Source organism: Telopea speciosissima, chromosome 3 (assembly GCF_018873765.1).
Source record: "Telopea speciosissima isolate NSW1024214 ecotype Mountain lineage chromosome 3, Tspe_v1, whole genome shotgun sequence".
In the NCBI taxonomy this organism is placed as follows: Eukaryota; Viridiplantae; Streptophyta; class Magnoliopsida; order Proteales; family Proteaceae; genus Telopea; species Telopea speciosissima.
In genome coordinates, this window is record NC_057918.1 from 1,332,272 (window position 1) to 1,358,697 (window position 26,426).

A 26,426-nucleotide genomic window follows, 5' to 3' on the forward strand; every position below is an offset into this window, starting at 1 on the left:
TACATGGGGTCCACCTCCCTCTATTAGATGTACTTGACGTCAAGTACGGACATTGTAATTGAGAGGATAAAAACTATGTTTACCACTCTCCTCTTCACTTAATATTACTTCATTACTATCCATGTATAACTATTTTGCCGCACTTCATTTGTGTGCTCCTCTATGCTGCTTGCTTGGAGAATACTCTTTCTCCTCCCCCCCCCCCCTTTTTTTTCTTCGAAAAATTGGGAATGCAAAGGAATGTGTGGAACACATTTAATGATGGCAATGTGTACTCTGTACCGTACACCCTAGTTGTCGATTGTTGGCTTGTCTTATCCCCCTTAGCTTGTAGTTGGCCAGATCTTTATCTGTTCCATTTCCCCAAGTCCCTCTAATAAAGGGGGGAAATGACCACTCTACCCCTGCCCGAACACACTGCCACCCCCTATTAGAGGGACTTGGGGAACTGGACCGGGCAAGAAATGGAGCAGATAATTTCCGTAGTTGGCCTATGGGCCCTTGAGTAGGATAAAAAAATGTGTACCATATACCGTTCACTGATACCGTTTTCGTACCGAACCATACCAAATAAATTCAGTATGGTATCGGTATTCGATACAGTATCAATATGGACATAATGCCGAAAATATACCATATTATACCAAATACCTGTACAGAATCATATTGAATTGATTTTATATGGTATTAGAATGGTATTCAATATGGTGTCGGTATGTAGTATATTGTAGTATACCATACCGATATACATCCTTGAATACATTGGGTAAATGATTCAGTATAGTTACCCAAAAAAAAAAGGGTGAATGATTCAGTATAGTTACCCAAAAAAAAAGGGTAAATGATTCAGTATTGCTGCAATACTTGATAAGTGTTCGATTATGGTTTTAAAAAACAGTATCCAGATCGATTAAGAAAATCATTTTTGAACAAATTTACTCCAAATTAGAGCCGTTTGGGCAGTTATTGTTATCGAATAGCCGATACGCCTGACCCGATACCGTCTTTTAAGCCATTGGTCTGCTCCCTATTCAACAGTGGATTTGTTAGATCTTCATTCCATTAGGCTCACGAGGTTTGAGTCGGCCGATAACTCAAGAACTACAGTTCACATTCCGACCAAAATTACATTGCGATATAAACTCGGACGTCTGAAACTATTTATCAAATCCATCAGGGGCAGTTGAATTTCTATTCTTCTCTTCGTTACAGTTTGCTCCTGGCCCTCTTACCGGTTTGGATCTCCTAAGCAAGGTATACCATTTCGAAACCCTACTTCTTCTAAATCCTTAATTTCCACGATGGGCTTGGAAGTTCGTAAAATGCCGGGATCTTATCTTTGAATGTAAACAGATTCACGTACCGATTTGTTTGATCTTCTTAATTTTACTGGTGCATGATTTTATTGTTCAGTGGAAAAGATTCATGGGGAGAATGAACGAGACTTCTGTTTCTGCCATGGAGATTGACGACGATAAATCTCAAGTTTCTGATCAGATCAATCCCAAGTTCTCAATAAATGGTTTCTCTCTTAAACTATTACGCTGTTCCTCTTTTCAGCCACATGCCTCTCTAAAATTTGCATGCTTGACCTTATTTTATGTCGTTTCCAGTGCTGCAGCTATTAAAATCCGCTCAGATGCAGCACGGATTGCGACATGGGGATTATACTCGTTATCGGTATGGTTTCTATGATTTGAGTACTTTCCTGCATTTAGGGCTAGTTTATTGCTATTCTGTTTGGTTTTTGAACCGTCATTGTTCAAGTTGTTTTGTTGTATTTCTTCTATTGTTAAATTGTTTGTAGGAGATATTGCACTGCACGATTGAGGAGGTTATACAAATCACTGAAGTTCACTCATGGTCGTGCTAAATACACTAAGAGGGCCATAACTGAATCAACAGTAACGGAAGTGAGGTTTGTCATACTGACTAGTTTTTTTTTGATGTTTGGGGTGGGGGAGGGGTAGCACCGGTTGGTCCCCCTTTCCTCCTGTAGAAAACGCACATTTGTACTTTAAATGAAAGCAATTAAGTGAAACAGGCAAGTATTTTTTCTGTTTGAAAATGAACACAAGTTGGAAGTGTATGCATAGGGATCCTCAGTTGTCCAAGTCGTTGAAATGATACCTCATGTTCTTTCAAATTGAAATAGGTTTCTTCATCTAGTCCTTTATACGGCGGAAAGAGCTTGGAGCCATGCCATGGAGAAAAGACAGTTGCCAGATGGCCCAAATGCACGCCAACGGATCTACTTGATTGGTAGGTTGAGGAAGGCTGTGAAATGGGCTACACTTTTTGCCCAATTGAGTGCCATCAAAGGAGATTCCAGAACCTCACTAGAAGCGGAGGTGTGTGCTTTGATTGTTTTGAAACTTGGGTGTGGTTCTTTCTCTTTTCTTACCTCCTTATAGTTCTTATAATTTTTTTTGTTTCATTATAAAGTCAATATAGGTTCTTTTTATCTCATTGCTTGTGCAGATCTTCTCGAGTATATTTCAAAGTTTTTAGCTCCCAAGGGGCTTACTAATGTGGGTAATCACTATTAAGGGAGAAGATAAAGGCTTGATTTGTCTCTTAACGGAATTCATTTCTTCTTGCATGTCGTGTTTCTTAAATAGAAGAAAATTTTTTTATTTCTGACTGACAAAGCCAGTGTTTGTATAACTGGGAATTTCAAAATAGTTCGGGGTGTGGCGGTTGATAACTCGAGCCAGACCTGACAGCATCTCTGTTTCCTGGCATAATCTACAATGATAAAATAAAGAAAAGCAAAAATAAATACTAAACTTTTATATAGGCACACTGAACATACACAGACAAAAGGATTAGAATATCTTCACAATATGGCCAGCAGAGGTGGTATTGCAGCTAATAGTTGAAATTTGTTTGAAGTTATATTTATCAAGGAAAAAGAAGGAATTGTATGGCCAGCAGAGGTGGTATTTCATCTAATAGTTGAAATTTGTTAGAAGTTATATTTATCAAGGAAAAAGAAGGAATTGTCTGAATCACACCTTTATAGGTGTAGAACGTGTAACCTTCTTTTGATTGCCCCTTGTTTTATTCCCAAAAGTTCTTTTAAGTCGGGGCTTGAAGAGAATTTTCAAAATTATTTGAAAGTGATACCACTATGTCAATTTCAAGAGTTGTCATTGTCTCGCATGCCTTTCGAATACACATGTGAAATGACAGGTTTTACCCTCCCTAAAGGGAAAAAATGTGTTAAACTAAGAAGAAAAGATGCAAGGTGTGAATTCATTAAGCTAAAAAAAATACAGGATATAGGCACAGACAAAATACACGTAAGCATAGGTGTTATATCGGTTTTATTGACTGTATTAATCCAATACATTGCAAAACATGGATGGTATGGTTGATATAGCATGATAGAATCATAGAATGATGCATTTGTTAGGATTTCTAGGTTTATGTTGAAAACCATGAGTTTTTCTCCATACCAATATTGGCAAGTGTCTTGGAACTGGATCCCTTTCTCTTTCTTGCCTTTTTAACTTAAAATATGATAATCTAGTGGTGTACCAGTTATGTAAATCAAATTTTTTATATATTATTATTTTTTGTAATTTTCCTCAGAAAAATGTAAAATAATAAAAAAATGACAAATTTTCCAAAGGAAGTATCTAAAGGTGAAATTATAATTTATTGATGATCTATACGTCCTCTAATAAAGCTTCATTTTGTTTATAAAAGATCACAGTTTTGTTAATACATTGTAGAAAAATTAAAATAATCAACACATTTTTCTACCTTGAAAATTTATGTTTCTTGGTGAAATACCTGTTTATTGACCCACTAACAAGATGAATTACAAATAACCTTTGCTTGCATTTTGTAAGTATATCAATATGTTTCTTAAACTTTCCCATGTATTCAGGTTCATTGATATGTATTTTAAAATTGATGTCTTTCAGTAATTATATACAAACCATGTGAAGCTATTTTTTGATGTGGTAATAGAGGTCTTTGGCTTTTTGCATGAGGTTGGAGGTTGTTGCCCTCTCCCAAGTACCCCCCCCAACCCCTCAAACTAAAAAAGCAGAAAGGAAGGTTGATTTTGGAGGTTCAGTTGGCACATATTCCTTTTTCCTTAGAAATCTTCAAATATTGATATTCTATTCAAATTTGGGTGTCTCACCTCATTAATAAATCCAACTTAACCCAAACTGCATTCTGCAATCTCTGGGTAGCTGACCTATTGACTGGTCAATATCCTGAAGTCAATTACTGCTTAGGTCATGTGTTTGGTTGTCCAGGCTAGTGGTTTACGACCCAAATGGCATTTAAATGCCAATCAAATGATTCATAAGATTACTGATATAATAGAAAGTGGAAATTTGTCAAACAAACATTTTTGGGTTTGGTAATTAGAATGCTGTAACATATTGATGTTCTGTTACTTTAAAACTGATTATGTTCGTACTGGTCAAGAATTTTTACCCTTTCGTTTTTTTGAACAAATTAACCATTGTGATGATATTATTTGCTTTGGAGATGCCAGATGTGGATGATATGACCGGGAAAATAATCGAAAATTTATCATGCTCATGTATTTTGCTGCTAATTAACTAACACTAAGAAGCAATAGGCTTCTATTAGTGTTATCTGGTGGGCCACTGGCCTTCTGACTGACATTGAAGAGATGATATGTATTTCTTATTAAAAAAAATTGAAGAGATGGTGGACACTTAAATGCATATTGATACATTCATGTTATTTGTAAGATTGTGTGTGATTTCTTGCATTTGATGCAATGCTGCGACAACAACAACAAAGTAGGGAAAACTGAGGTCTAAACAGAAAATGGGAATGAAGATGAATGATTGCAGTTAAGATTGTCCAATTGGGCCTCATAAGACTTTATTTTGGCCTATGGTTGGGTTCTATAGACCTTATGCTTCTTATTTTTGGGTTTATTGATGTACTGGGCCTAGTTTATAAGCCTATAAAGTGGGGATAATGTTAGTACCCGGGATTAGTAGTTAATTGAGTGTTTGAGTTAGATTTGGATACTTAATAGATAGATAGAATTCTGTTATGAGTTTATTTACTTTATTGAGTCTATTAGAGTGATTAGGAGTTAGGAATTTTAGGTGGTCTATATATATGTAATACATCCCCCATCAATTAGAGATGATTTGAGTAAAGAATATGAGTTTTTTAAAGAGTTTTGGTGTTGTTGAGCAGTCACACGGGATTGGTATCCCAAACCTGATTTCTTCTGTTCCTTCTTCTTTCTTTTTCCTCCCAAGTAGATCGATCTCAACTCTATTCCTTCCCCTTCCATCAGTCTGATTTCTTCCCTTAACAACACAGTTGCTTCCTTTATCTCAGATCTGATCACAGATTTGATTATTGGGCCTGCTTGCAAGTTGCATTTGAGATCCTTAATCTGGATTTTCAGATTGCATCAGGATCTGTGTTTGCCAGTACTGATCCTGGTAAATAAGCATTATGTGTGATTCGCGACGTAAATTTGCTAATAGACCATTACTTATATGTATCGAAGTTTCTTTACATTTTTTTTTGAATAAGGTAAGTCTAACATCATTGAAGAAAAGGAACAAATTGCCTGTAGACTCAGTAGCACTGCATCATATGCAAGAACCACATACAAATTTATTCATGTGAATGCTTATTGCTTATGTACATTGGAGTTTCAGATCTCCTTATAATTTCAACTCAACTCTACTAAGACTTATCCCAACTGTTGGGTTTTGTTCTTTTAAATGTTGTGATACATTTTAAAAAAATTTCCATTATTGAGGTCATCAATGGAACTTCATATTTTTATTGTTCAATTTCCAATGATATATTGAGTGGTTTTCATATATTGCTCTTTATTGGGTGTTAATGAAGTTGAGTAATTTTGTTGACTAAGCAAGTTTTTTTGCTTTTTAATGTATAGGCATATGCCAATTATATGAAGGGAAATTTTCTGTTTGAACAAGATCAGAATTGGGACACCGCATTGAGTCATTTCAGGAACGCCAGGTGCATCCTGACTTCATTAATACTCCATCTCTATCTTATTGTATTGATGCACGGTTCAAAGAAATTTTCTTAGCATGTCCATTTAAAAAAAAAATTTGTCTGTAATTCGTGTCCTTCATCTGATTCATTCCACCTGGAGAGACTTCCTATACCATATTAAATGACTTTCTTTCATTTTATCCTTCAGATTTTTGTTTCATCTGGCTCATTCAGCCTTTTGAAACTGCTTATGTTCCAATTCTCTTTGTTTGCAAAGATTGACTCAATGATATTAGATATATTCTTGTATTTTAGATTTGTTTTTTCTTATCGTTTAGTGCAATGGTCACTTGCTGACTTTGAGAGACTCATAGGGCTGTTTATGAGGAACTTGGGAAGTATGGTGATTTGGACAATCAAGTTTTGTGCCGTGAACGTGTTGAAGAGCTAGAACCAAGCATTCGGTATTGCCTACACAAAGTTGGTGAATCAAAGATACAGACTTCTGAGCTTTTAGATATTAGCAACATGGAAGGACCTGGATTGGATCTTTTCAGAGCTAAATTGGAGGTGATTAGTTTCTTGCGGCCGTGGAACTTGGATTCTGTCACTCAAGTTGTTTTGCTTTATTGACCACAAAAATCTAATTTTTTTTGTATTCATAGCTTTGATTTGTGTAATTTGATGGATGTGCTGCTGCTATTCAACATCAGCTGCTTTTGACAGAGACCTTATAGCTTGTTTTTAGTCACTTTAAAATATCTTCTATAATGCTTCTGTCTTCAGAGGGTGGGCCTTGGTGCAACGGTAAGGTTGCTCCATTGTGACCAAGTGGTCACGGGTTCGAGTCTGGAAACAGCCTCTTTGCGAAAGCAGGGGTAAGGGTGCTTACATTATGACCCTCCCCAGACCCCGCAGTGGCGGGAGCCTCGTCCACTGGGTACGCCCTGTTAATTCTCTTCTGTCTTCAAGATTGTGTATCTCTTTCAAAATGTGTATGCTATATTTTTTCTGAATGCTTTCTGAGGAGTTCCATCTTCTAAGTTTGTTACTTCTATATTTACTCAAAAGCATGGTTTAATTATTCCTCACATTGAAATATGTCTGAGACCTTGGGTAAAAGCAGTATCATTCAGCAAGCGTTAGAAATAATATGACGCAAATAGTTGCTACATTGTGGATTCCTCTATTGGAAGGATTTGCAGTAGATGTTGATCTGGGACATCTCCAAGGGCATGAGTGGGACAAGTATTTGTGTCATGTTCTTTCCATACATTGTGGGTTTTTTTGGGCTATGCCTCTTTATATGTTATTATCCTGGATGTCATCCTATTTCATTGGTACTCCCACTGTGTCAAAACGATTCACTTGTTTGGAAAAGCACACTTTTTAAGGAGGTTGTTGTTAATGTGTTAATCACCCACTTATTCAAACCATTTTTCCAACATCACCGTTAGAGTTTTGGCTTATGTAATAGAGGGAAACAATTATGACAAGTGAATACAATAAATGTGGGGATGATAATAGGAACATTATGGGGAATTTTGACAAAACTTCACATCTTGGTTTTTAAAATGGACAAACATTTTGCGACAGTGAAAAACCTCAAACAGGACTATCTTTGTGGACTAAGGGAGTGATAAAATTATGTTGCTTGTTGGGGGGGAAAAGTCTTGATCATGTTTCTTGTACAACTTGTGTTTTGCAGGCTGTTATGGCTGAGGCAAGATCTCAGCAGGCGGCAGCCATGATGGAGTTTTGTTGGCTTGGTCATACATTTCCAATCTCCAATGCTAAGACCCGGGTCTCCATATTAAAAGGTTTGTGTGGTTCTTATTTAGCTGAGTACAGGAACAGTATTGGAAGAAGTTAGTTTAGAAAGTGCATACAATTATGAGCAATAGTAGGAGGATCATGGTTTCAGCTTAACTTGTTGCCCAATTTTTTTTCCTTCTATGTGGCCCAATCATTTATGTGGCTGCACCTGCAGTCCCAAGACATTTCCCTAAAATCATTAATTCTAAAGTTGTGATGCGATTGACTAGTGAGGTTGTTTTTAAGAGATAAATGAAGGTGTTTATAGTTTTGACATAATCTGAACCATTTTATTTTTGGCTGTAGCCTCCATGAATGATGTTGTTGGATAATAGGGTGGTATCTCCCTCACCCCTCCCCCCCCCCACCAAAAAAAAAAGCCCATTGTAAGGTGTGAACATGTAGACTGGATCAATGACTTTGTCCCTGGTTTGTGGAGGTGTTTATAATTTTGATGCATTCTAAACGCTTTTCCATTTGGATTGGCTTCTAGAAGTTTTATCCCCAGTTTAATTGTTTAATTGCATATCTTTTTGATGTCTTGGGAGTTGAGTAGACACAATTCTGAGGTTATATGTCAAGACTGTCTTCATATGGATGATCATGTCAATCATAGACCCTAACAAAAGAAGTGGATGACTAGGAGAATGTGCAAGTTTTGAGGTCAATGTGCAACTTATATAGGTGAGAGGGCAATAAACTTTTGGTTGTACCCTTCCTCATTTACTATGCTCACTTGCAGCTTGTATGGAACTAAAATCTCTGGCTTTTGAAAAAAATGGCGTATGTATATAAAGAGAAGTGGATGACAAGGAGAATGAGAGCTACATAACATAGATTAAGGTCATAATGTAAACATCATTTTGCTTTTATGAACTATATGGCCCCAAAAATTACATAATATTACACATATGCGTGAAGTTTTTAATTATTGGATCTGATCAGCTGATCTGCCTGATCTGTATCAGTATCAGTGGAAACCATAATATTTTGATGCTTTGCGTCTCAATTAGTAGATATCCGGAAGTTTCTGACTTCATCCATCCAAGTTGCTGACCTCTCTCCTCTTCCCCTCCCTCCTTGTTGCTGCGAGCTGTCAACATCTGCAGAGAATCTGTTATGCTTTCAGTCTTGCTCCTGAGTCCTGACACAACTGTTTTCCTCCGTCCTTCTGTATTCTCCATAGTTGTCAAGTCATCACTCATCACCTCCTTGAGGTCTAAGGCAACCAGTGGCCTTGTGTTCAAGGTGCCCAGACCTTAAACCTATTGTGTCTTGCACGCGACCTCTTATAAACTTCAATCATTTCTCATTTCTTCCCTTCAATGTTTCTATAACCTCACTCTTATATTATAAATTGACAAAAACCTGGAAAATATGGAATGTGATATGCCTTGGCCTTGCCAAGGCGTCAAGGCAGCTATGGGCATCATGGTGGCTTGGCGCCATGACTACTAATGGATCCTGCAATTGATAACAGATGAGACTTGAGAGTGTCCAGTATGAATTTGAAAACTTTGTTATAAGAGCTCAAGAAGAGGGAACCCTTCTTTTGGGCTTTGGTTTTCCATTTCGAGTGGAAAAGAAACAATTTTTCTGTAAAGCCATTTCAGGGATTCTTGTCCATGGATTGTACTGGTCAATCCAGTCAGATGCATGTTGGGATCATCAGAAGCCAATCTAACCCTATAGAGCTTTAGACAGTATAATGGGTTTGAAACAGGACTGGTCTACCAACCCCAATTGGGTTTCTCAGGTTTGTGTCATTTGTTGACTCCAACACTTATCCAGATGCAAGCTATATGATAATTACAGTATATGGTATATATCAAAGTTACTGTTCGAAGCCAGGGATGTTACCCAGCCAACTCGAGTTGGTGTTTTGAGGCCCAGAAATGGTTTTTTTTTAAATCTGATTTTTGCTATACAGTCCATTTTTGACATTCTAAATACAATGCATGAACTATTTTCACACACACACACAAACAAATAAAAAAAAACACTCAAAATGGTACTTGTGGTTTTTACCCGAGTTTACAAGTGTACGCTGAATGATCGGGTACAGTGTACACTAGCTATATTATAAATATTAAGTTCACATATGGTTAAAGTACTAGAAAACTAAATATTTCATGTTAACCAAATAAAACATTAATTATACAACACTCACTCAATTCCATGCGGAGTTTCTTTGTGGGTCCAATCCACGAGCTGCGTACCATTGAACATGTTGGAGCCGTTCCTCTGAATGTACCACATATGTATCCCATGACATACTTTGGGCCCAATTGTTCTGATAGTATGGTACAAGATCTCTCTGAGATCTCGCTATTTTCTCGGTTTCGGCAACTCTCGAGACGAGACCATAAATCCATAATCGATACCAAAATTATACAAGATCTCGGCTGAGATCTTGGTATCTCGATGAAATTTCGACCTATATCTCGGTCTCGAGTCGAACCAAACCAACTTAAGTTTAAGTGTTATAAATATCCACCTCTCAGCGAGATTTCGACCTCAAAATCGAAATCTCACCAACTCTTGCCAGTCTCGGTCTGTTGTGAAGGGAAAACCCAACTTTGGTGGATTTTTTTGGCAAATCTCACCTCCAAGTGAAGATTAAAGCTTGTAGATTCAACATTCAAGCTTCAACATCAAGAGAGGGAGTTGGTTTGCTTCTCAAGATGACTGTTAGGTAACTTTTCATCTCAAAAGCAATTTTTTTTCATAGAAATATGATCAATATTTGTTTGTTGATTATGTCCTTATTATATGTGATATAATGTCCAACGTGATCGTTATGAAGATCCGGCCCGACACTCTTTTAGTACTAGCTACTCTCAAATGGTAGGACTTGTTAGACACTTACACTTGTATTTGTTTAATATGTCTCTTTCCAAGTTTCTAACAATTATTAACAAACCGTCGAACCATCACCATGTATGATTATGAAATATGAATATGATGTGTAATGCTTAAATGGTTTATGGTTTGATGTATTTTAACTCATAATGCTTATTTAAGTTGTTTTACATCTCTACTTTAATTATATGAGTTTAGGGCTAAAAGAGGTAGGGGCAGGCCTAAAATGACAATTGGAGAAGTGGTAAGACAGGATATGCATATGGTAGTGCTCGATCCTAGTGTGGCCGCGGATATAGTTGTTTGGAGGACAAGGACCCGCGTAGCCAACCCCTTGTAGGGGGATGTTCCTGGGATGCTGCTTTGCTTACTGCTTAGACTTTTTCCTTTAGTAATTTTATTTATTTGCTTATTTATTTATTTTTTATTTTTTTACTTCCTTCTACTGCTCTTTTTTCTATTACTATCATGGCCTCTTCGGATCCATGTAGCCGACCCCATTTAGTTGGGATAAGGTTATGGTTGTTGTTGTTGTTTAATTATATGAGTTCTAAATATTGTGTGGAATAGTCTAGGGCAGACCTCACGTATGCCGTAGACTACCAACCTAGGGCCCGAAGTCAAAGTACCATTTTGGGATTGAATTTGTAAAAACTAATGTTTCCATTGTATTAAGAAGGTCTAAAATAGGGTGGATGTCAAGTTTCAGGATCTATCTTGCCCATATGGCCATCGAAACCACCACCGAGTTGAGACGGGAAAAAATGCAACATCTCGCCAAGATCTCATTGAGATCTCGGCAGAAGTCGGTTTCGTGGCCTGGTGAAACCAAGGGCGAAACCAGGGGCGAAACCGAGTTCTAAAACCTTGTATGATATTTGTAGAAACCGCTTCCTTTAAAAGGCCGAGCTTCTAGGAAAGGGAGGAAACAATATGTATATCTTACAGGAGCTTTTAACACTGCGGACTATTCAAAGGGGGACATGGGTGGATAAATAATTTTTTAACACCTGCCCGCTCCCAGGGGGACTCGATACCATGACCCCTGCCTGCTTTGATACCATGTAGAAACTGCTTCCTCTAAAAGGCCAACCTTCTAGGAAAGGGAGGAAACAATATGTATATCATACAGGAGCTTTTAACACGACAGACTATTTAAAGGGGGACACGGGTGGATAAATAATTTTTTAACAATATTCCATAATTGCCCATCTATAAGCCCCATCATCAACTTGTCTGAGATGTCCCAATCTAGGGAAGGGTTCACTGAGACTATAAGAAGGTGGAGCTGGCACATATGGCTAGGATGAATACCCGGAGATTTTGTCAACAAAGGAGGACCCAACACCTGGCCCATCCCCATATCCATATGCAACAAAAGATGTATCATGGCCACTCCCATATCCAAATGAACCGGTGCTCTCGAAGGATGGTCTACCAACATATCCACCATACAGTCTCTCGTAAGATAGGAGAGCCTATTTGCCCTAAGATAAGGTGGTAGAGCCTATATGAGGTGGTGAATATTGGTGAGAGGGAGATTCCACAAAGTGATTATTTTAGGTATCTGGGCTCAATCATAAATAAAGAAGATGATATAAAGGATGATGTTGCCTAGAGGATTAAAATAGGGTGGATGAAGTGGAGAGGTGCATCCAGGGTGTTGTGTGATCGGTGTATTCCTTTAAAGTTTAAAGGAAAACTTTATAGGACTGTCATTCAATTAGCTATGATATACGGTGTGGAATGTTGTGCGATTAAGAAGTGTCATATAAATAAACTATGTAGTGGAGATGAGGATGATGCGATGAATGTGTGGAAAAAGTAGGAAGGATAAAAAGGAATGACCATATTAGAGCTGGGTTTGGGAGTAGCTCCGATTTGTGATAAGCTTAGAGAGAGACGTTGGAGGTGGCATGGCCATGTTCAACGGAGGCCTTGGAATGCCCTAGTACTGACGAATGATTTGATTCAAATTGAGGGAACAAAAAGAACTAGGGGCAGGCCTAAAATAACCATAGGAGAATTGATGAGGAAAGACCTGCTTAGCTTAGGCCTCGTATCATGTATGGCTTCGAATAGAGCTGATTGGAGAGCAAGGATCCATGTGGCTGACCCCATTTAGTTGGGATAAGGTTATGTCGTTGTTGTTGTTGTGGTTGATATGTGTATAAAGAGATTACAAAACATGTATTATCATTAATATAACATATATCAGGTTGTATAAATACATGTTTGGTTACTTTTCTGTTGTTGCCTATCAAAATATGTATTAGTTTTTTTTCTTTTCAAGTGCTCATTATGTTTCTTAGAAGTATTGTATTCAGCATGAGGTTTCTGCCTTCTCATTCAGCACTACCCTAGTTGTGTCCCTAGTTTAGAGGGAATAGTATTAGACTTTTATAAGTTCTTCAACAGTGTTCATGTGCAGCCAACCTGGATCATGTACTTCTCTATACTGGTAGAAAAATATCTAACCTTTTATGCCTCTTGCTCAGTGCATTCATGATCTTCCGTGAACTTTTGAAAATATGTTATCTTAATATATACTGTATGCATCTTTTTTTTTTAAACTTGTTATATGCTGTCAAAATTGGTTTCTGATGCTGCAGTATCTTTTTTATCACAAAATTTGATCAGCTCAGGAGCTGGAGAAGGATCTATATGGCTCAGCAGCTGACTCACTGCCTGCAGAGAAAAGGCTTGGCATTTTTGACAAGATCTTTGCTGTATATCATGAGGCCAGGAGTGGCATCCGCAAGGACTTGGTATGGAACATTGATTATTGTGCTTAACTTGCATTGTCATACTCAAGGACTTTTGTTTGTACAACCTGATTCTAGATGTTTCATTTGTTTTTGAGGAAACAGTTGTCTGCCTAATGAATGACTTACCTCATTTGCTCTTTGTATCTGGGTTTTTCTTGTTTCTTACAAACTGCTTATTCTAGGACTCTGCAGGAAATGCAGAAACTGTGAAAGACAACCTGAATGGACTTGATAAGGCTGTTAGTGCCATCTTAGTGCAGCGCACAATAGAGAGAAACCAGTTACTGGTTAGCATTGCCAAAAGTAAATTTAATAAACACCGTGATGACAGAGGTGAGAAAATCACGAAACCAGAGGAGCTTGTTCGTTTATTTGATCTTTTAATACAGGTAAATGGATTTTTTTTTTTGTGATAGTCTGTTTGACCTGAGATAGATCTTTCATTTTTATTCTCTAGACTATTTTGTTCAGTAGATGCTGCTGAGGTGCATCAAGTACAAAGCAAAACTTGAGTTTTATCTTTTCTATTTGCAGAACACAACTGATCTGTCTGATTTAGTTAGTTCCGGAAGAGATAGAAAACCCGAAGAAGTGGCTTTTGCTGAAGAGTATGCTATCAAGGGCCTTGCTTTTCGGGCAGAAAGGTTGTCCTTTTTCTCTCTTCCTAATATTTCCTGCTAACTCTAGTTTTTTGCTTTCGAAAAAATTCTGGGATGGATGGTATTCTACTTCTCAAGGATCTCTGTGAGGCTGAAACGTATTCAGTTTAATCTTTTATCTTAGAAACCTCTTGCCAAAGAATTTTAACTTCTTTAAGTAAAACATTCTGTAGATCTGAGCTTTTTGCATGAGGAGCTCCTCTAGCCATCTGGATCCTTATGATTATTGGTTGGAAGACCATCAAAGGCAGAGCTTTAGTTTCTACTTCCCTTTTCCCCCCTCTCTGTACATCTATGGTTGGGCTTATGCTGATGCAGGTTAATAAGAGAGATGGACTTATTTCCAAATAAGCCTTGGGTTGGGTTTCATACATGTCGGGCCTTTGGTCCAATGGGTTTTCATTGTAATGGGCCTAAAATATGGGTAGGAAGTGGGAATATGGGATTTACTTTATTTATCTAGTTAGAGTCCTTTTTTTTTAATACATTTAAATTAAAGTGTTGTAGTTGGGTGGGATTAGGTCTCTATGACTGACTATGAGCCCACCCTTGTTTTAAGCTGTTTTATTTATTTAATTTAGGCTTAGTTTTAGTAGTATTAGAACTACCTCCAAGGTAGGCTATTAGCTGGAAAAGTTTTAGGCCTAATTGTATTTCTGTAATGAGTTTTTTATTTAAGCATATTTAAGGGCTATGTTTTGTACACAAATTTAGTAATGAAGAAGAAGCTTTCAGCTAAATTGGTCTGTAGATTTCATGCTAGCTTTGTGGATTTCAGAGTGTTTTGGCATTTGTGTATTCAGCTGTGTACTTTAGTGGATTCAGAAATGGGTTGATGTTGTTCAGTAACCGAAATCAGGTGGATTACTCGTTACTTCCCCTCTCCTTTCTGAATCAGGATTCATTGTTTCGCTTCTGGCAATGGCTCTGGTACCAATTGATGGGGTTCTAAATCACCTAAAACTTAAAAATTCAGAAATCCTTTAGAAAATCCAGAATCACAGGAAATAGGAACCAAACCAGAATGCAGAATTTTAATAAAACTCAACAAATATAGGTCTGATATGGGCCAAAGTCTGGTTGAGTAGTCAATTAATGATGGGGTGGTTCAGTAAAATCTGACTTAAAACTGATGATCAGACCCTGAGTTATTTAGAACATTCCTACTGGATGTAACAAGCAGAATCGCAGGACAGGTTTAGGGCTTCAAACCAGACTTTAAGACTGCAATATTCAATGATTTATATGTAAGCAGAAAACCAGTAATCAGAACTAGAATGTCAATTTCAGAAGTCTGAGATTTGAAGAATCATACATGATATAGGATTTCTCGAAATTGATGGAAGAACTGAACAGAAAAAGAAACTGGATTAATGATATAACAAGGACTGAAGCCTTGAGAGTTTTTGAAATCAATTCTAGAAAACCAAAGCAAAAAACAGAAGTTTTTGAAGAATTTGACTGCAAGTAGGATTTCAGAATCGATATGAATTTAAGGTTTTCTGAAATCAGAACTGGAACTATATTGAAATCAAAAGAACAGAAAAGGAAAACTGCATGCGCAGGATAAAATAAGAGTTCAGATCTGACCTGTTCTCGATGGTAGGAGAAAGAGAGATAGGAGAGAGGGATGTAACCAGGAATCCACCTGATTTAAGTTACTGAATCTACATTCCACAACAACCCACGTCTGAATCCACAAAAGTACACACCTGAATCCACAAATGCCAAAACACCTTGAAATCCACAGAACAATTGAGCTTTCTATTGAGTTGAAAGCTTCTTCTTCGGTAGTAAATTCATGTACTAGCCTACTAGGCATAGCCTTTAAACAACAACAGCAACAAACTCAGCCTTATCCCAACTTAATGGGTCGGCTACATGGATCCAACAAAACAAAGTAGGGAAAACAAAAGTCTAAACAGGAAAAAGGGGGATGAAGAGATGGCAAAATAGGGATGGGGGATGAGATGAGAAATGAGAAAAAGGGAAAATCACAAATGAATGATGGAAAATAACAGCAAAATGAAAGATGAAATATGAAAGTAAGAGGAAGGAGGCACATGGATCCTTGCCCTCCAACAGGCTCTATCCAAGGTCATACTTGGTACAAGACCGAGACAATGCATGTCTTTTCTCACAACTTCTCTTATGTTCATTTTAGGCCTGCTCCTAGCTCTTTTTAGCTCCTTCGATCAGAATCATGTCACTCCTCCTTACTGAGGCGCGCCCCTAGGCCTCTGTTGAACATGACCGTACCATCTCAAACGATTCTCTCGGAGCTTGTCATTGATCGGGGCAACTCCAAGTCAGTTCTAATACGATCATTCCGTACTTTATCCTTCCTAGTTTTCCCGCACATCTATCTTAACATCCTCATCTCTGCTACACATAACTTCTCCATATGACACTTCTTAACTGCCCAACATTCTGCTCTATACATCATTGCCAGTCAAACAACTGACAATAGTCCTATAGAACTTTCCTTTAAGCTTTAAAGGAATACGTCGGTCACACAGTACTCCGGACGCACCTCTCCATTTCATCTATCCCACTTTAATTCTTTGTGAAACATCATCCTCTATGTCACATTCTTTATTAATGATTGACCCCAAATATCTAAATTAATCACTTTGTAGTATCTCTCTTTCCTCAATTAGAACCATGTCATTATCCATCATAGTGTGACTAACATTACACACCATATACTCCGTCTTCGTTTTGCTGATCTTAAATCCTCTTGTTTTCAAGGTTGATCTCCATAACTATAACTTAGCGTTAATCCCTTCTTTTGCCTCATCCACCAAAACGATATCATCGGCGACGAGCATACACCACTATAGTTGTCAAGGCGTCCAGGCGCTTTGGTTGACTTGGTCGCCTAGGCGGGCACCTTATTCGTCTACTTGATGTCGCCTTGATTTTTTACCCTCTCCAATGCCTTGGGTCGTCTAACCGTCATGAAAACTATGTACACCATTAGCATAGTTGTCAAGGCATCGCCTAGGCGTCCAGGCGCTTTGGTCAACTTGGGCGCCTACTTGGTGTCACCTTGCTTTTTTAGCCTCTCCACCGCCTTGGGTCGCCTAACCGCTGTCATAGTGTAACCGCCGTGACAACTATGACCACTAGGCATAGCCTTTACACATTTTTAAATAAAAGAAATCAAGACAGTAATAAAACTAGGCATAAAACGTTGTTAGCCAATAGCCTACCTTGAAGGTAGTTTACTGCTACTAAAATAAAGGTAAAATATAGTTTAAAACAAGGCTAGACTCATAGAGACCTTATCCAACCCAACTAAAACACTTCAAAAACAATTAAAAATAAAGAAATAGGACTCTGACTAAATAGTTAAAGTAAATCCCTTCTTCCTACCTCTTACCCATATTTTAGTCTAACTATGATGAAAACCCATTGGACGAAAGGTCCAACATGTATAGTACCCAGCCCAAGGCTTATTTCCACTAAAATAAGCCCATTTATCTGCATCGAATTTTGTTTCCTTAGAAAACATTGGGGCATTCACGCTATCTAATACCCTAGAAACCTTTTTGTCTGAAAGTAGTGACAACATGTGGTATCTGACCAGACTTTTGTTATCTGTGTCAATATTTTAATATCTGCATTTGTTTGCTGCTTTTGTAACTGATCTTAAGCAAATCTATGATTTTTGAAGATAATAATATTTTTTTCATAATTTGCTGGCACTTTGTCATCTTCGATCAGGTTACCAAATTTTATCTTTGGTGCTGAGCCTTCCTTTTTTTTTTTTTTGTAATTTCAAAAAGAATATAACCATGTGAGAAGGTATTTCATTATCATGTTCTTTTTTTCCCGCGTATTTTCGTTTGCTTTAGACCATTAATTTATTTCTTTTGGGAGTGGTTAAAACACTCTTGAGTAAAACTTACATAATTTGTCCAGATGAGGGAAAATGTGGGTTGGTATCATTTCCAACTTCCAAGTGATGTTTGAAATTGAAGTACTTAATATGGTTGATTCTCTTTGTGATATGTTTGCAGGTGCTTTTACTTGGCTAAGTCTTACAGTTTAGCTGGAAAGAGGGTAGAAGCATATGCATTGTACTGCCATGCTCGCACTCTAGCTGATAATGCTCTTCAGAAACTTCAGTTTGTGGCTGACTCTGACAGGGTATTTATGTTTGCAGTTGAATTATTTTGTTGCTTGACTGCTTCATATCAATGCCAATGACTTGTGAAACTGAGACATAAAATCCTTCCATCTCTTACAGTTGTAGTTTTGTGTTGGTTCATTTGTAGATGCATATTACTGATATGCTTGTCAGCATTCTTAGAGATCTTTTACTGGATTGTGATTCTGAGGCAGAATGATCACCAAATAGGGCTTATTTCTTTAGAAATAGGCCTAGGGTTGGGTTATATCCATGTTGGGCCTTTGTTCCCAAGGGTTTTTTATGTAATAGGCCACTTTAATGAGCCTAAACTAGGAGTACTTAGGTTGCATACGGGATTAGCCCAATACTTAGTTATTTTTATGTTTTTAGATTGAACTGGTTTAGATTTGGTTGCATCCAATTGGTTCAATGAGTCTAATTTAAGTGAAATGTTCCTATTGGCTAATAGGTTCTTATATCCTATTGGCTAGTATGGAATTTTCACTTAAGTTAATTGTTCTAAGTTAGATTCTTTTATTTTTAAGTTAGTAGGGGTAGTTAAGTCATTACACCATTTTAAGTAATTAATTAGACTTAAACCTCTCCCTTCCACGTTTTTGTGAAGGAGAGGTATTTAATTTGTAGTAGGAATTGGCCTATGGCCTTATTATAAATATAAGAGATCGTGGGAGGCTCCCCCACAATTGAAATTTGAATTAAAAGACTGTTTTCTGCTGCTGGCTGACTGCTGCTGCTGCTCCTTGCTCTTCAAGAGTGTTTGCATCCTTGTGGGTACATCAAGGTGGAAGGGTGGGTGGAATCCTGCGACTCCTTACGCCGTGACGGCTGGGAGGGTCTCTCTTCGAAGGTGATTTCATCCTTCATCCCTTAACTTGCTGTCGGTGGAATCCTATAGTAAGTTGAGTTTTAAATTTCTGTTTTTAGTTTCCTCCCCTCCCCCATTCGTTCCCTCTTGTTTTTCTATTTGAATTTCCAAAACCCTAGATCATCTAGGCATTATCCAGCCATCATCCTACCTCTGTTTTACACCAAAATCAGAGCACAGCCTTCCCATACCATCTCCCCCACTCGACCAGACTTGCTGCCCGTTCTGTCCAGCCAAACCCTAAAATCCCTCTTATCCTTTAAACCCTAAAAAACCCTAATTTTCTGCTGGGACATATTCAGCCATCAGAAAACCTCCCTGCTGCAGCCGAACCTTCCCCCTAGTCCCTCTAACACTCGACCTTAAGCCCTGCCCCTGAATCCTACTGTAAACCCTAGTTTTGGCTATTTTCCTAATTTTAAAAACCCGAAACCCTAACCCTAAATCTGCAGAATTTTGAAACCTAACCAAATCCAGATATTTTTATACCATAATGACCCTCTAAACCTGCAGATTAAAACCCTATAAACCCCATTCCCAAATTCCCATCCTAAACCCTAATTTTGCCCTAAAACAGCCCCTAATCAGCCCTAAACAGCAGGCTTGACCAAAGCTTGATTCCAATTGGCTCCTAGTAGGATTATCACCTATTCTAGGACTACATTAGATTCATAAGAGAGGGACAGAGCTGCTTGCGAAACTACTACTGTTCAACTGGGGATCTTAGTGTAAAATAACTATCAGTGATTTTGTACTAGGCATATAATAAGTATTTTCACATCATGCCTGATATGAACCAGGGTTCGAAAACCCTTAAATTTGGGTCACTATGGGCCCACAGAATTACTGAACACTCAATTAGAAATAGTGGCAATTTCATAATTAAATGGAAATTCAGAACTCTATTGGGAAAGGGTAAACAGTAGTTAGGGACAGAGTAAATAGATATCAAAGAGAAGGGTGATTCTGAAATTTAAGGCAAGAAGGGGATAAAATTGAAATAACTTAAAAAGAGAGGAATTTTTGTGTAAATAATAAATGTTCTGGCCCTTTTTTAAAAGTACAAAAGATATCTCTTCTTCTTGTATCTCTCAGCAGTACATGAGCCTACTGAAACCGAATCAAGTTCAAATGCTGGAACTCTCATATGGACGCCAACTGATCTGAAACTTTAGGGGTGGAGTCACTTAGCCCTGCTGAGCAAAAAAGTCCAGAAAATATTATTTTAATGGGACTGGACTGGTGCTATAAACAGTTGCAGGAAAACCCAGAAACAGAGCAGGAATTAGATTCTTCAGTTTTAAGAAGTTAACCTCAGATTTATGATAACTAATCAACACATCATGAAACCAAAAATCTTATATCCAACACATCATGGAATAGATTGGGGTTAATGGAATTAAGGTTTTAGTGAAGCTGTATTTGAGTTTTAAGGGCTGGAATGGGTTTCAGTATGAGTGGTCAGAAGATAAAAATGTATCGAAAACAGACCAATGCATGGGTTCGGATTACCAACAAATGTGGCCCTGAATAGTGTTGAATGGTGAAACAGGATCCGTTTAGCTGACTCTATTTAGTTGGGTTGAGTTGGTTAGGGTTTTGATGTTGTAAATGGTGAGGGTTAAGGTTTGGAGAGAGTTATGGTAGTGAAGTTTGATGAAGATTAATGGTGGAAGGGGCTGGTTTTGTGTTTGTATGTGCAAATGCAACAATAAACTTAGTAAGAAAAGTAAAAGAGAAGAGGGAAGAAAAAGTGAGGCAATCTATCCAAAGAAGAATAAGAAATGTGCCTGCACAGGGTGACTAGGACTCAATAGCCCACTAGGAATAGCCAAGGAGCGCAATGACAACAATAAAAAATATATTATTCTTGAAATAAACTACAGATGAGCAGTACCAGGGCTTAGACCATAAAGTAATGAACATTCATAGAAAATTTTGAGATATCGGTGGTTTATTCTTGAAATCAGGCCTCACAAAATCAATCATTAGCAGATTTTAAAACCTCAAGAAAAGTTACTAGAATTGCCCAAAGATTTACTATATCAGACTTTGGGAGAATAGTAACGAATTTCAGTTTTAATACACTCCATAAAGTTGTTTTTAGTGGGGTATGAAACCATAAAATTCTCAGGTAGAAGTAGAACGGACCTTGATTGGTTGAGTTGAAAAATTGCAGACCTAAGTTGCACCAAGAGAGGAAATCAGGTTTCAAATTCTAAGATTTAACTAGTGTCAGACTGATTCATGTACTAGAGCAATGATCCAACCCAAAAGAAAAAAACAGAGCAATTTGTAGAGTGCAAAGAACATAAACAGTTACAAATCCGCAGCTTATGACTGTAAGTTAGCAGCAACAGCAGAGGCTTTAGCCTAAGAGAGGGAAGAACCAGTCCCTAACTCAAAATCAAATAAAATTCAACCAACAACTGCCTAAGAACCCTATTCGAAATGGAAAACCAACTCCTAATCTAACTTGAACACTAGAAACTAACTCTTTAAAAGGATTATATGAATTATCTCTCTTATAACAGCTACAGAAACCCATTATAAGTCTTTATAAGAAAACGTACTTGCAACTATTGACCATAACTAAAGCCTATTCGTGAAAACGCTTATAAGTAATGATGAACTAAGAAAAGGCTCTCCTAATAACTAATTACTATTTACTAGTGCTGAAACTTAAATATCTTCTTCTTCCTCTGCTGGATAGACCCCAAGTGTCTTTACTAGGCTATTGGCCAATGTTTTTCTTATGTGGAGCACCAAAGGAGCCACTTTGGAGGATACTTTTGCATAAAGAGGACATAAGTAACATAGGAATCTGACTTTATTGGAGGAATCCTCCTTCAAAGGGGCATCTGAATCCGGAAAATTATCCTCTCCAATTCCCTAAAGCTCAGCAATGCGGCATTGCTAGGTGGAGATGCCAACACATGGCAGCTCGGACATCCAACGGTCCAAACTCAACATAGTCAATGAGCTCGGACCATTGGATGTCCGAGCTGCCACGTGTCGGCATCTCCACCTGGCACTGCCGCACTGCCGAGCTTTAGGGAATTGGAGAGGATAATAATCCCACTACGGTATCATAAAACTTACAGAGGAAAACTTTATCATTTTTACTAATTTATGGCACTCAAAGAAATTCTAAAGCCTAAAGCTCTACCTAACCCCATAAAGCCTTTTTATCTGGTTACACATATTGCTGCTGCAGTTCTTGACCAACTTTGACTGGACGCATCTCCTCTTGATCTACTAGATGTTAACAGAACATTTTCCCCATATAATACTTTCTGAATGACGAACTTCAAGCCTGAAAGGCTGAAATAAGTGGGCTCCTCAAGCAATAAACCTGAAATCTGCAATATTATTTTGCTCCATATCAATGTGTCCTGATGTTTCTAAGTTTTCCATTAACAGGTACTGATCCAGGAGTTGAAGCTGTTACAGAGCAACTGCAGATCAAACAGTTGCATTGAACATGCTACTGCAATTATGGAAGAGAAGGTGGCTCCAGAAAAGCTCTCTAAAGGAATCTCTACTATATCATTGACTGGAACTGAAAAGAAGGTATGTTTTAGGATTCGTTTTGGGTTTGATGTGAAATTTCTGGACTTCATAAAAGAGATTCCAGTTAAGTCAAAAAAAAAAAGAAAAAAAGAAAAAACAAATATATTCCTGATAAGCATTTTCATATAGACGTGAGGCACCACCATAACCAACATACTCTTTTCTCAAATAAAACCTGGGTAATCTCCTGCAAGACTTAAGGGTAGTTATTGTATCCTGACTTAAGTTGTCATTCTGTATTTTGGCTAATATGTCATGTGTTAACTCGAAGCATGATGAAGAGGTAACTTAATGATTAAATCTACTACTAAAACATCTAATGATATGTAGTAATGTTGTTGTTTTTTTTGGATGAATGATGCAGCCACAATCCCAAATCCTCAGGTAATTTTCTCATCTAGAACTATAGGAGTTAAGAGTAACTTTGAAAATTGGTTTTAAACCAAGAATGACAGTGCAGCCAGCTATTAAACTCTGTTTGAAATAAGATTTCGAATATTTGAGAGCTAATACTGAGCTGATAAAATTTATTAAAGATATAAATAAGGAAATTGATGTGATAGATAAAAAATAAGAAAATTTATTTGAAATTAATGATTGCAAAAATTTTGACAGAGACTCAAAGGGCAAAAAAGATGAGAAATCTATCAACTATTCACCATGAATAGTTTACTGAGGCTTGCCCATTACGCCATAGGAATGAAGCATTTTCTATGTTGCAAACTGGATCAAGTGACCTGCAGTTAATGGGCCCACTTAAGGAAAAATAGGAAGATAAGGGGACAATCTGTTTTATGTTGGTGGACCTATCTGATGACTGATTTTGGATCAGATCTGGTCTCTAGTCAATGACGAGAGTTGAAGATAACAAAGGGCTGGATGTAACAACTAAAATTCTAGATTTGATATGGCATGGTTGTGGAAATCAATAAGCAAATAATAGTGAGAAAATTAGATATTGATAGCTAATAGAGAGGGAAGGGAAGTAGGAGGTATCCATGGGAATAGAAGGGAGAAAAAATGAGGAATATCAGTCATAAAAAATAGGATCTGCGACTGATACCGATAATAGAATGATGTGAGAATAAAATAGAGGTCTCAATTAGATAAAACAGGGTGTAGAGGTAGCTATCGAGGAGAGAGGTAAAAAGTTATTACTGTGTGAGTTAAAAGAAAATCTAGATGAGAAAAAATAGGAGAAAAGAAAAGGGAGGGCGAGAGAAACTAATGTAGGAGAGAGAGGTGGGGAGAAGAGATTTCTAGAGAGAAAGAGCTGTGTTTTAGGTTGTCTTATTGTTTTCCTACGGGCTGTGTGAGGAGGAGATTGAGGGAACTTTGTTCTTGGTGCTCTTGATTTCCATGTGTGAGAAACCAAATTTCTACTTTTCAAAGTCACAATACATGAGGAAACCAATGGAAGAGAAACTGACAGGAGAGGATGGAAGGAGTAGGACTCACCAGTCTTGTCCTTTTTCTTTGACTGGGAAACAATGCATCAAACAATTGTTGAGAGAAAATTCTCTTTCTCGTTCTTTTTATTGTCCATGTCTTTTCTTTAGGCTGCGTTTGTTTCACCTCAAGATATTTTTCGTGAATTTTTTCTTTTTTTTTGGTGGAATCTTGGATACGACCAATAAGAACATACAATGATTATTGAGTGAGAAAGAATCAGCCATATGATGGGAGTGGGATCGGAGTGGGGTCCTCCATGGGTGCCAAGAGGTGCCAATAATCAAGATATCATAATTATTTTGGGAAAACATCATCTAGAATTTTAAAATGGATGTTGTCTTTCAACTTTTTGATTCCATTTCAATGAAACATGCCCCTCTAATCCTTATACAGTTTTGTATTGGTTTCAACAAATCCTTTAAAAGTATTTTTTGGGAAATAATAATTAATTATAAATTTTCTTTTATATTTTTTCACCATTTAGCCTTTTTATTGGGTAGACGTGACTAATAAGCTTATTTGAACATGAATGAGCAAGGGAAAGAATCCAGCCATATGAGGGTGGAGTCTGTTTTTTTTTTTTTGGTGAAAGGAGAAAAATTATATTACTTAAAAGATGGCAAATTAGTACACTGTTCAGCACACAAGGGATAGATTGTCTCGCAGCTAACAAAGCCATTGATTTTACCCATTTTAAAATCCTATCATCAGTTAAGTTTCGGAACAAGATATCCTTTGACAGAGTCCTCCATGTTAGACATGACTAATAAGCACATTTGAACATGATTGAACAAGGAAAAGAATCCAGCCATATGAGCGTGTAGTCCCCCATGGGTGCCAAGAGTTCCAATGGTCAAAGATACCATCGCTATTTTGGTAAAACAATATCCTGAATTGTGTAATGGATATTGTTTTCCAATTTTTTGTATTGCATTTCAGTAAAACATTTCTCATTTTTAATCCTTACTTAAGTTTTTATTGGTTTTCAACAATTCCCATAAAATATTTTACGGCAAAACAAATGCAGCTTGGAGCAATTAGCAAAACACTCTTAGGTTATGGCCCCTAGGTTGGACTCCGTAGATGGATGAGCAACAATTGTTGGTTGAAAATTATTTGACACCCATAGACATTGAAAACAAAAAAGTCCGAAGGTTTATTGATATAGTTGTATTGTAGACCCCCACTTGCTGATTATGCGTGCATTTACATCTTTGTAACAATTCGTATGTGCTTCATCAATATTTGCTGATTCCTTCCTGATTTAGGTGGAAAAATTCCTTCTTGATAAACTTGATCTTTATGAGTCTGCTGTTGGCAACTCCAACATGAAAGAAGTTCCGCGGATTGAAGCCTTTCCTCCAGCCTTTCAGCCGGCTCCTCGCAATCCTATTGTTTTGGACATCGCATTTAATATGATCGAGTTCCCATCCCTTGAGAACAGGATGAAGAAAGACAAAAAGGGATTTATCAGTAGGCTTTGGCGATGATGACCCCAAAGTTGGTAATGTGTTGATGGGTTTCTTTTGAGTCAAAATCTAGGAATCTCTTTCAACCATCTTTACTCCAAAAAGAATGATTTTGTAGCAATCGTGAAATTTTTGAAATTGTGAATGTAGTGATTCTAAATGCATGCTTTCTACTTCCATGCGTGATCTAGGATTTTCCCCACCAATCAATACAACCAAAGTAAAAATCCTGATAGGTGAATATGCTATCAAGTGAATACAAATATATACAGTTTGAAGCTACTTTGGGAAATTTAATATAATGAATTATTGCTTCTTTAAATTAAGTTTTTAACTTTCTGGTGTGAGTGAAACCCCAAAATATAAAGAGCAATGCTACGAGGGCTACCCATACCATTGGCATATGGGGTTTATGTCTGAAGCTTTACAATAGGAAAGGAGATGACTTGTGACCTTAAAAATTCGGTTTTACTTGAAAAAACACAAAAAGATAATAATACTTAAGTTTGTGTTGTCGGATTAGACTTGCGAATCTAGTGATGCGTCTCTTCTTCTTGTTTGCAGTAAGTATCTCCGCTCAGTTCTGCACTTTGAACTTCATGTCAGAACAGAATCTGGTTATCTGCTTATTCTAGATGCTTTCTAAATGCAAGATTTGAGCCAGGTCAATTGAAAGAGTAGATTATAATATAAGCATCGAGGGTACTAGTGGGATAGATATGCATGTAATGTTATGGGTATGAGGTGTCTCCTTATCTAAACATTAATGGGTGGTAATGGTGTAGCGGATTTTTTTCTGGAGCTTTATCG

General features: G+C 37.4%; 1 protein-coding gene across 2 annotated transcripts; it reads left to right on the top strand.

Moving 5' to 3' along the window:
* The first annotated feature begins 1,371 nt into the window (after positions 1–1,371).
* On the top strand, positions 1,372–25,749 carry LOC122656290 (signal recognition particle subunit SRP68-like). Of its 2 annotated transcripts, XM_043850775.1 has the most exons (13): positions 1,373–1,522; positions 1,614–1,680; positions 1,808–1,918; positions 2,156–2,351; positions 5,930–6,015; positions 6,369–6,564; positions 7,703–7,814; positions 13,312–13,439; positions 13,622–13,828; positions 13,974–14,083; positions 18,124–18,253; positions 22,546–22,695; positions 25,416–25,749. In XM_043850775.1, exons 1-13 carry the CDS (start codon positions 1,426–1,428, stop codon positions 25,635–25,637), a joined length of 1,812 nt encoding a protein of 603 aa, XP_043706710.1. In that variant the 5' UTR covers positions 1,373–1,425; the 3' UTR covers positions 25,638–25,749. The 2 variants fall into 2 exon arrangements, with proteins under 2 accessions (XP_043706711.1, XP_043706710.1); XM_043850776.1 differs by lacking the exon at positions 22,546–22,695 and having other exon boundaries at positions 1,372–1,522.
* The last annotated feature ends 677 nt before the right edge of the window (positions 25,750–26,426 follow it).

What these genes read in the sequence shown, in the direction of transcription:
- LOC122656290 (XM_043850775.1), top strand. Translation starts at nt 1,426, where the DNA reads ATGGGGAGAATGAACGAGACTTCTGTTTCTGCCATGGAGATTGACGAC. An exon ending in GAACCTCACTAGAAGCGGAG is followed by an intron (nt 2,352 to 5,929) that starts GTGTGTGCTTTG and finishes TTTAATGTATAG; the next exon opens with GCATATGCCAATTATATGAA. An exon ending in TTGTGGCTGACTCTGACAGG is followed by an intron (nt 18,254 to 22,545) that starts GTATTTATGTTT and finishes TTCCATTAACAG; the next exon opens with GTACTGATCCAGGAGTTGAA.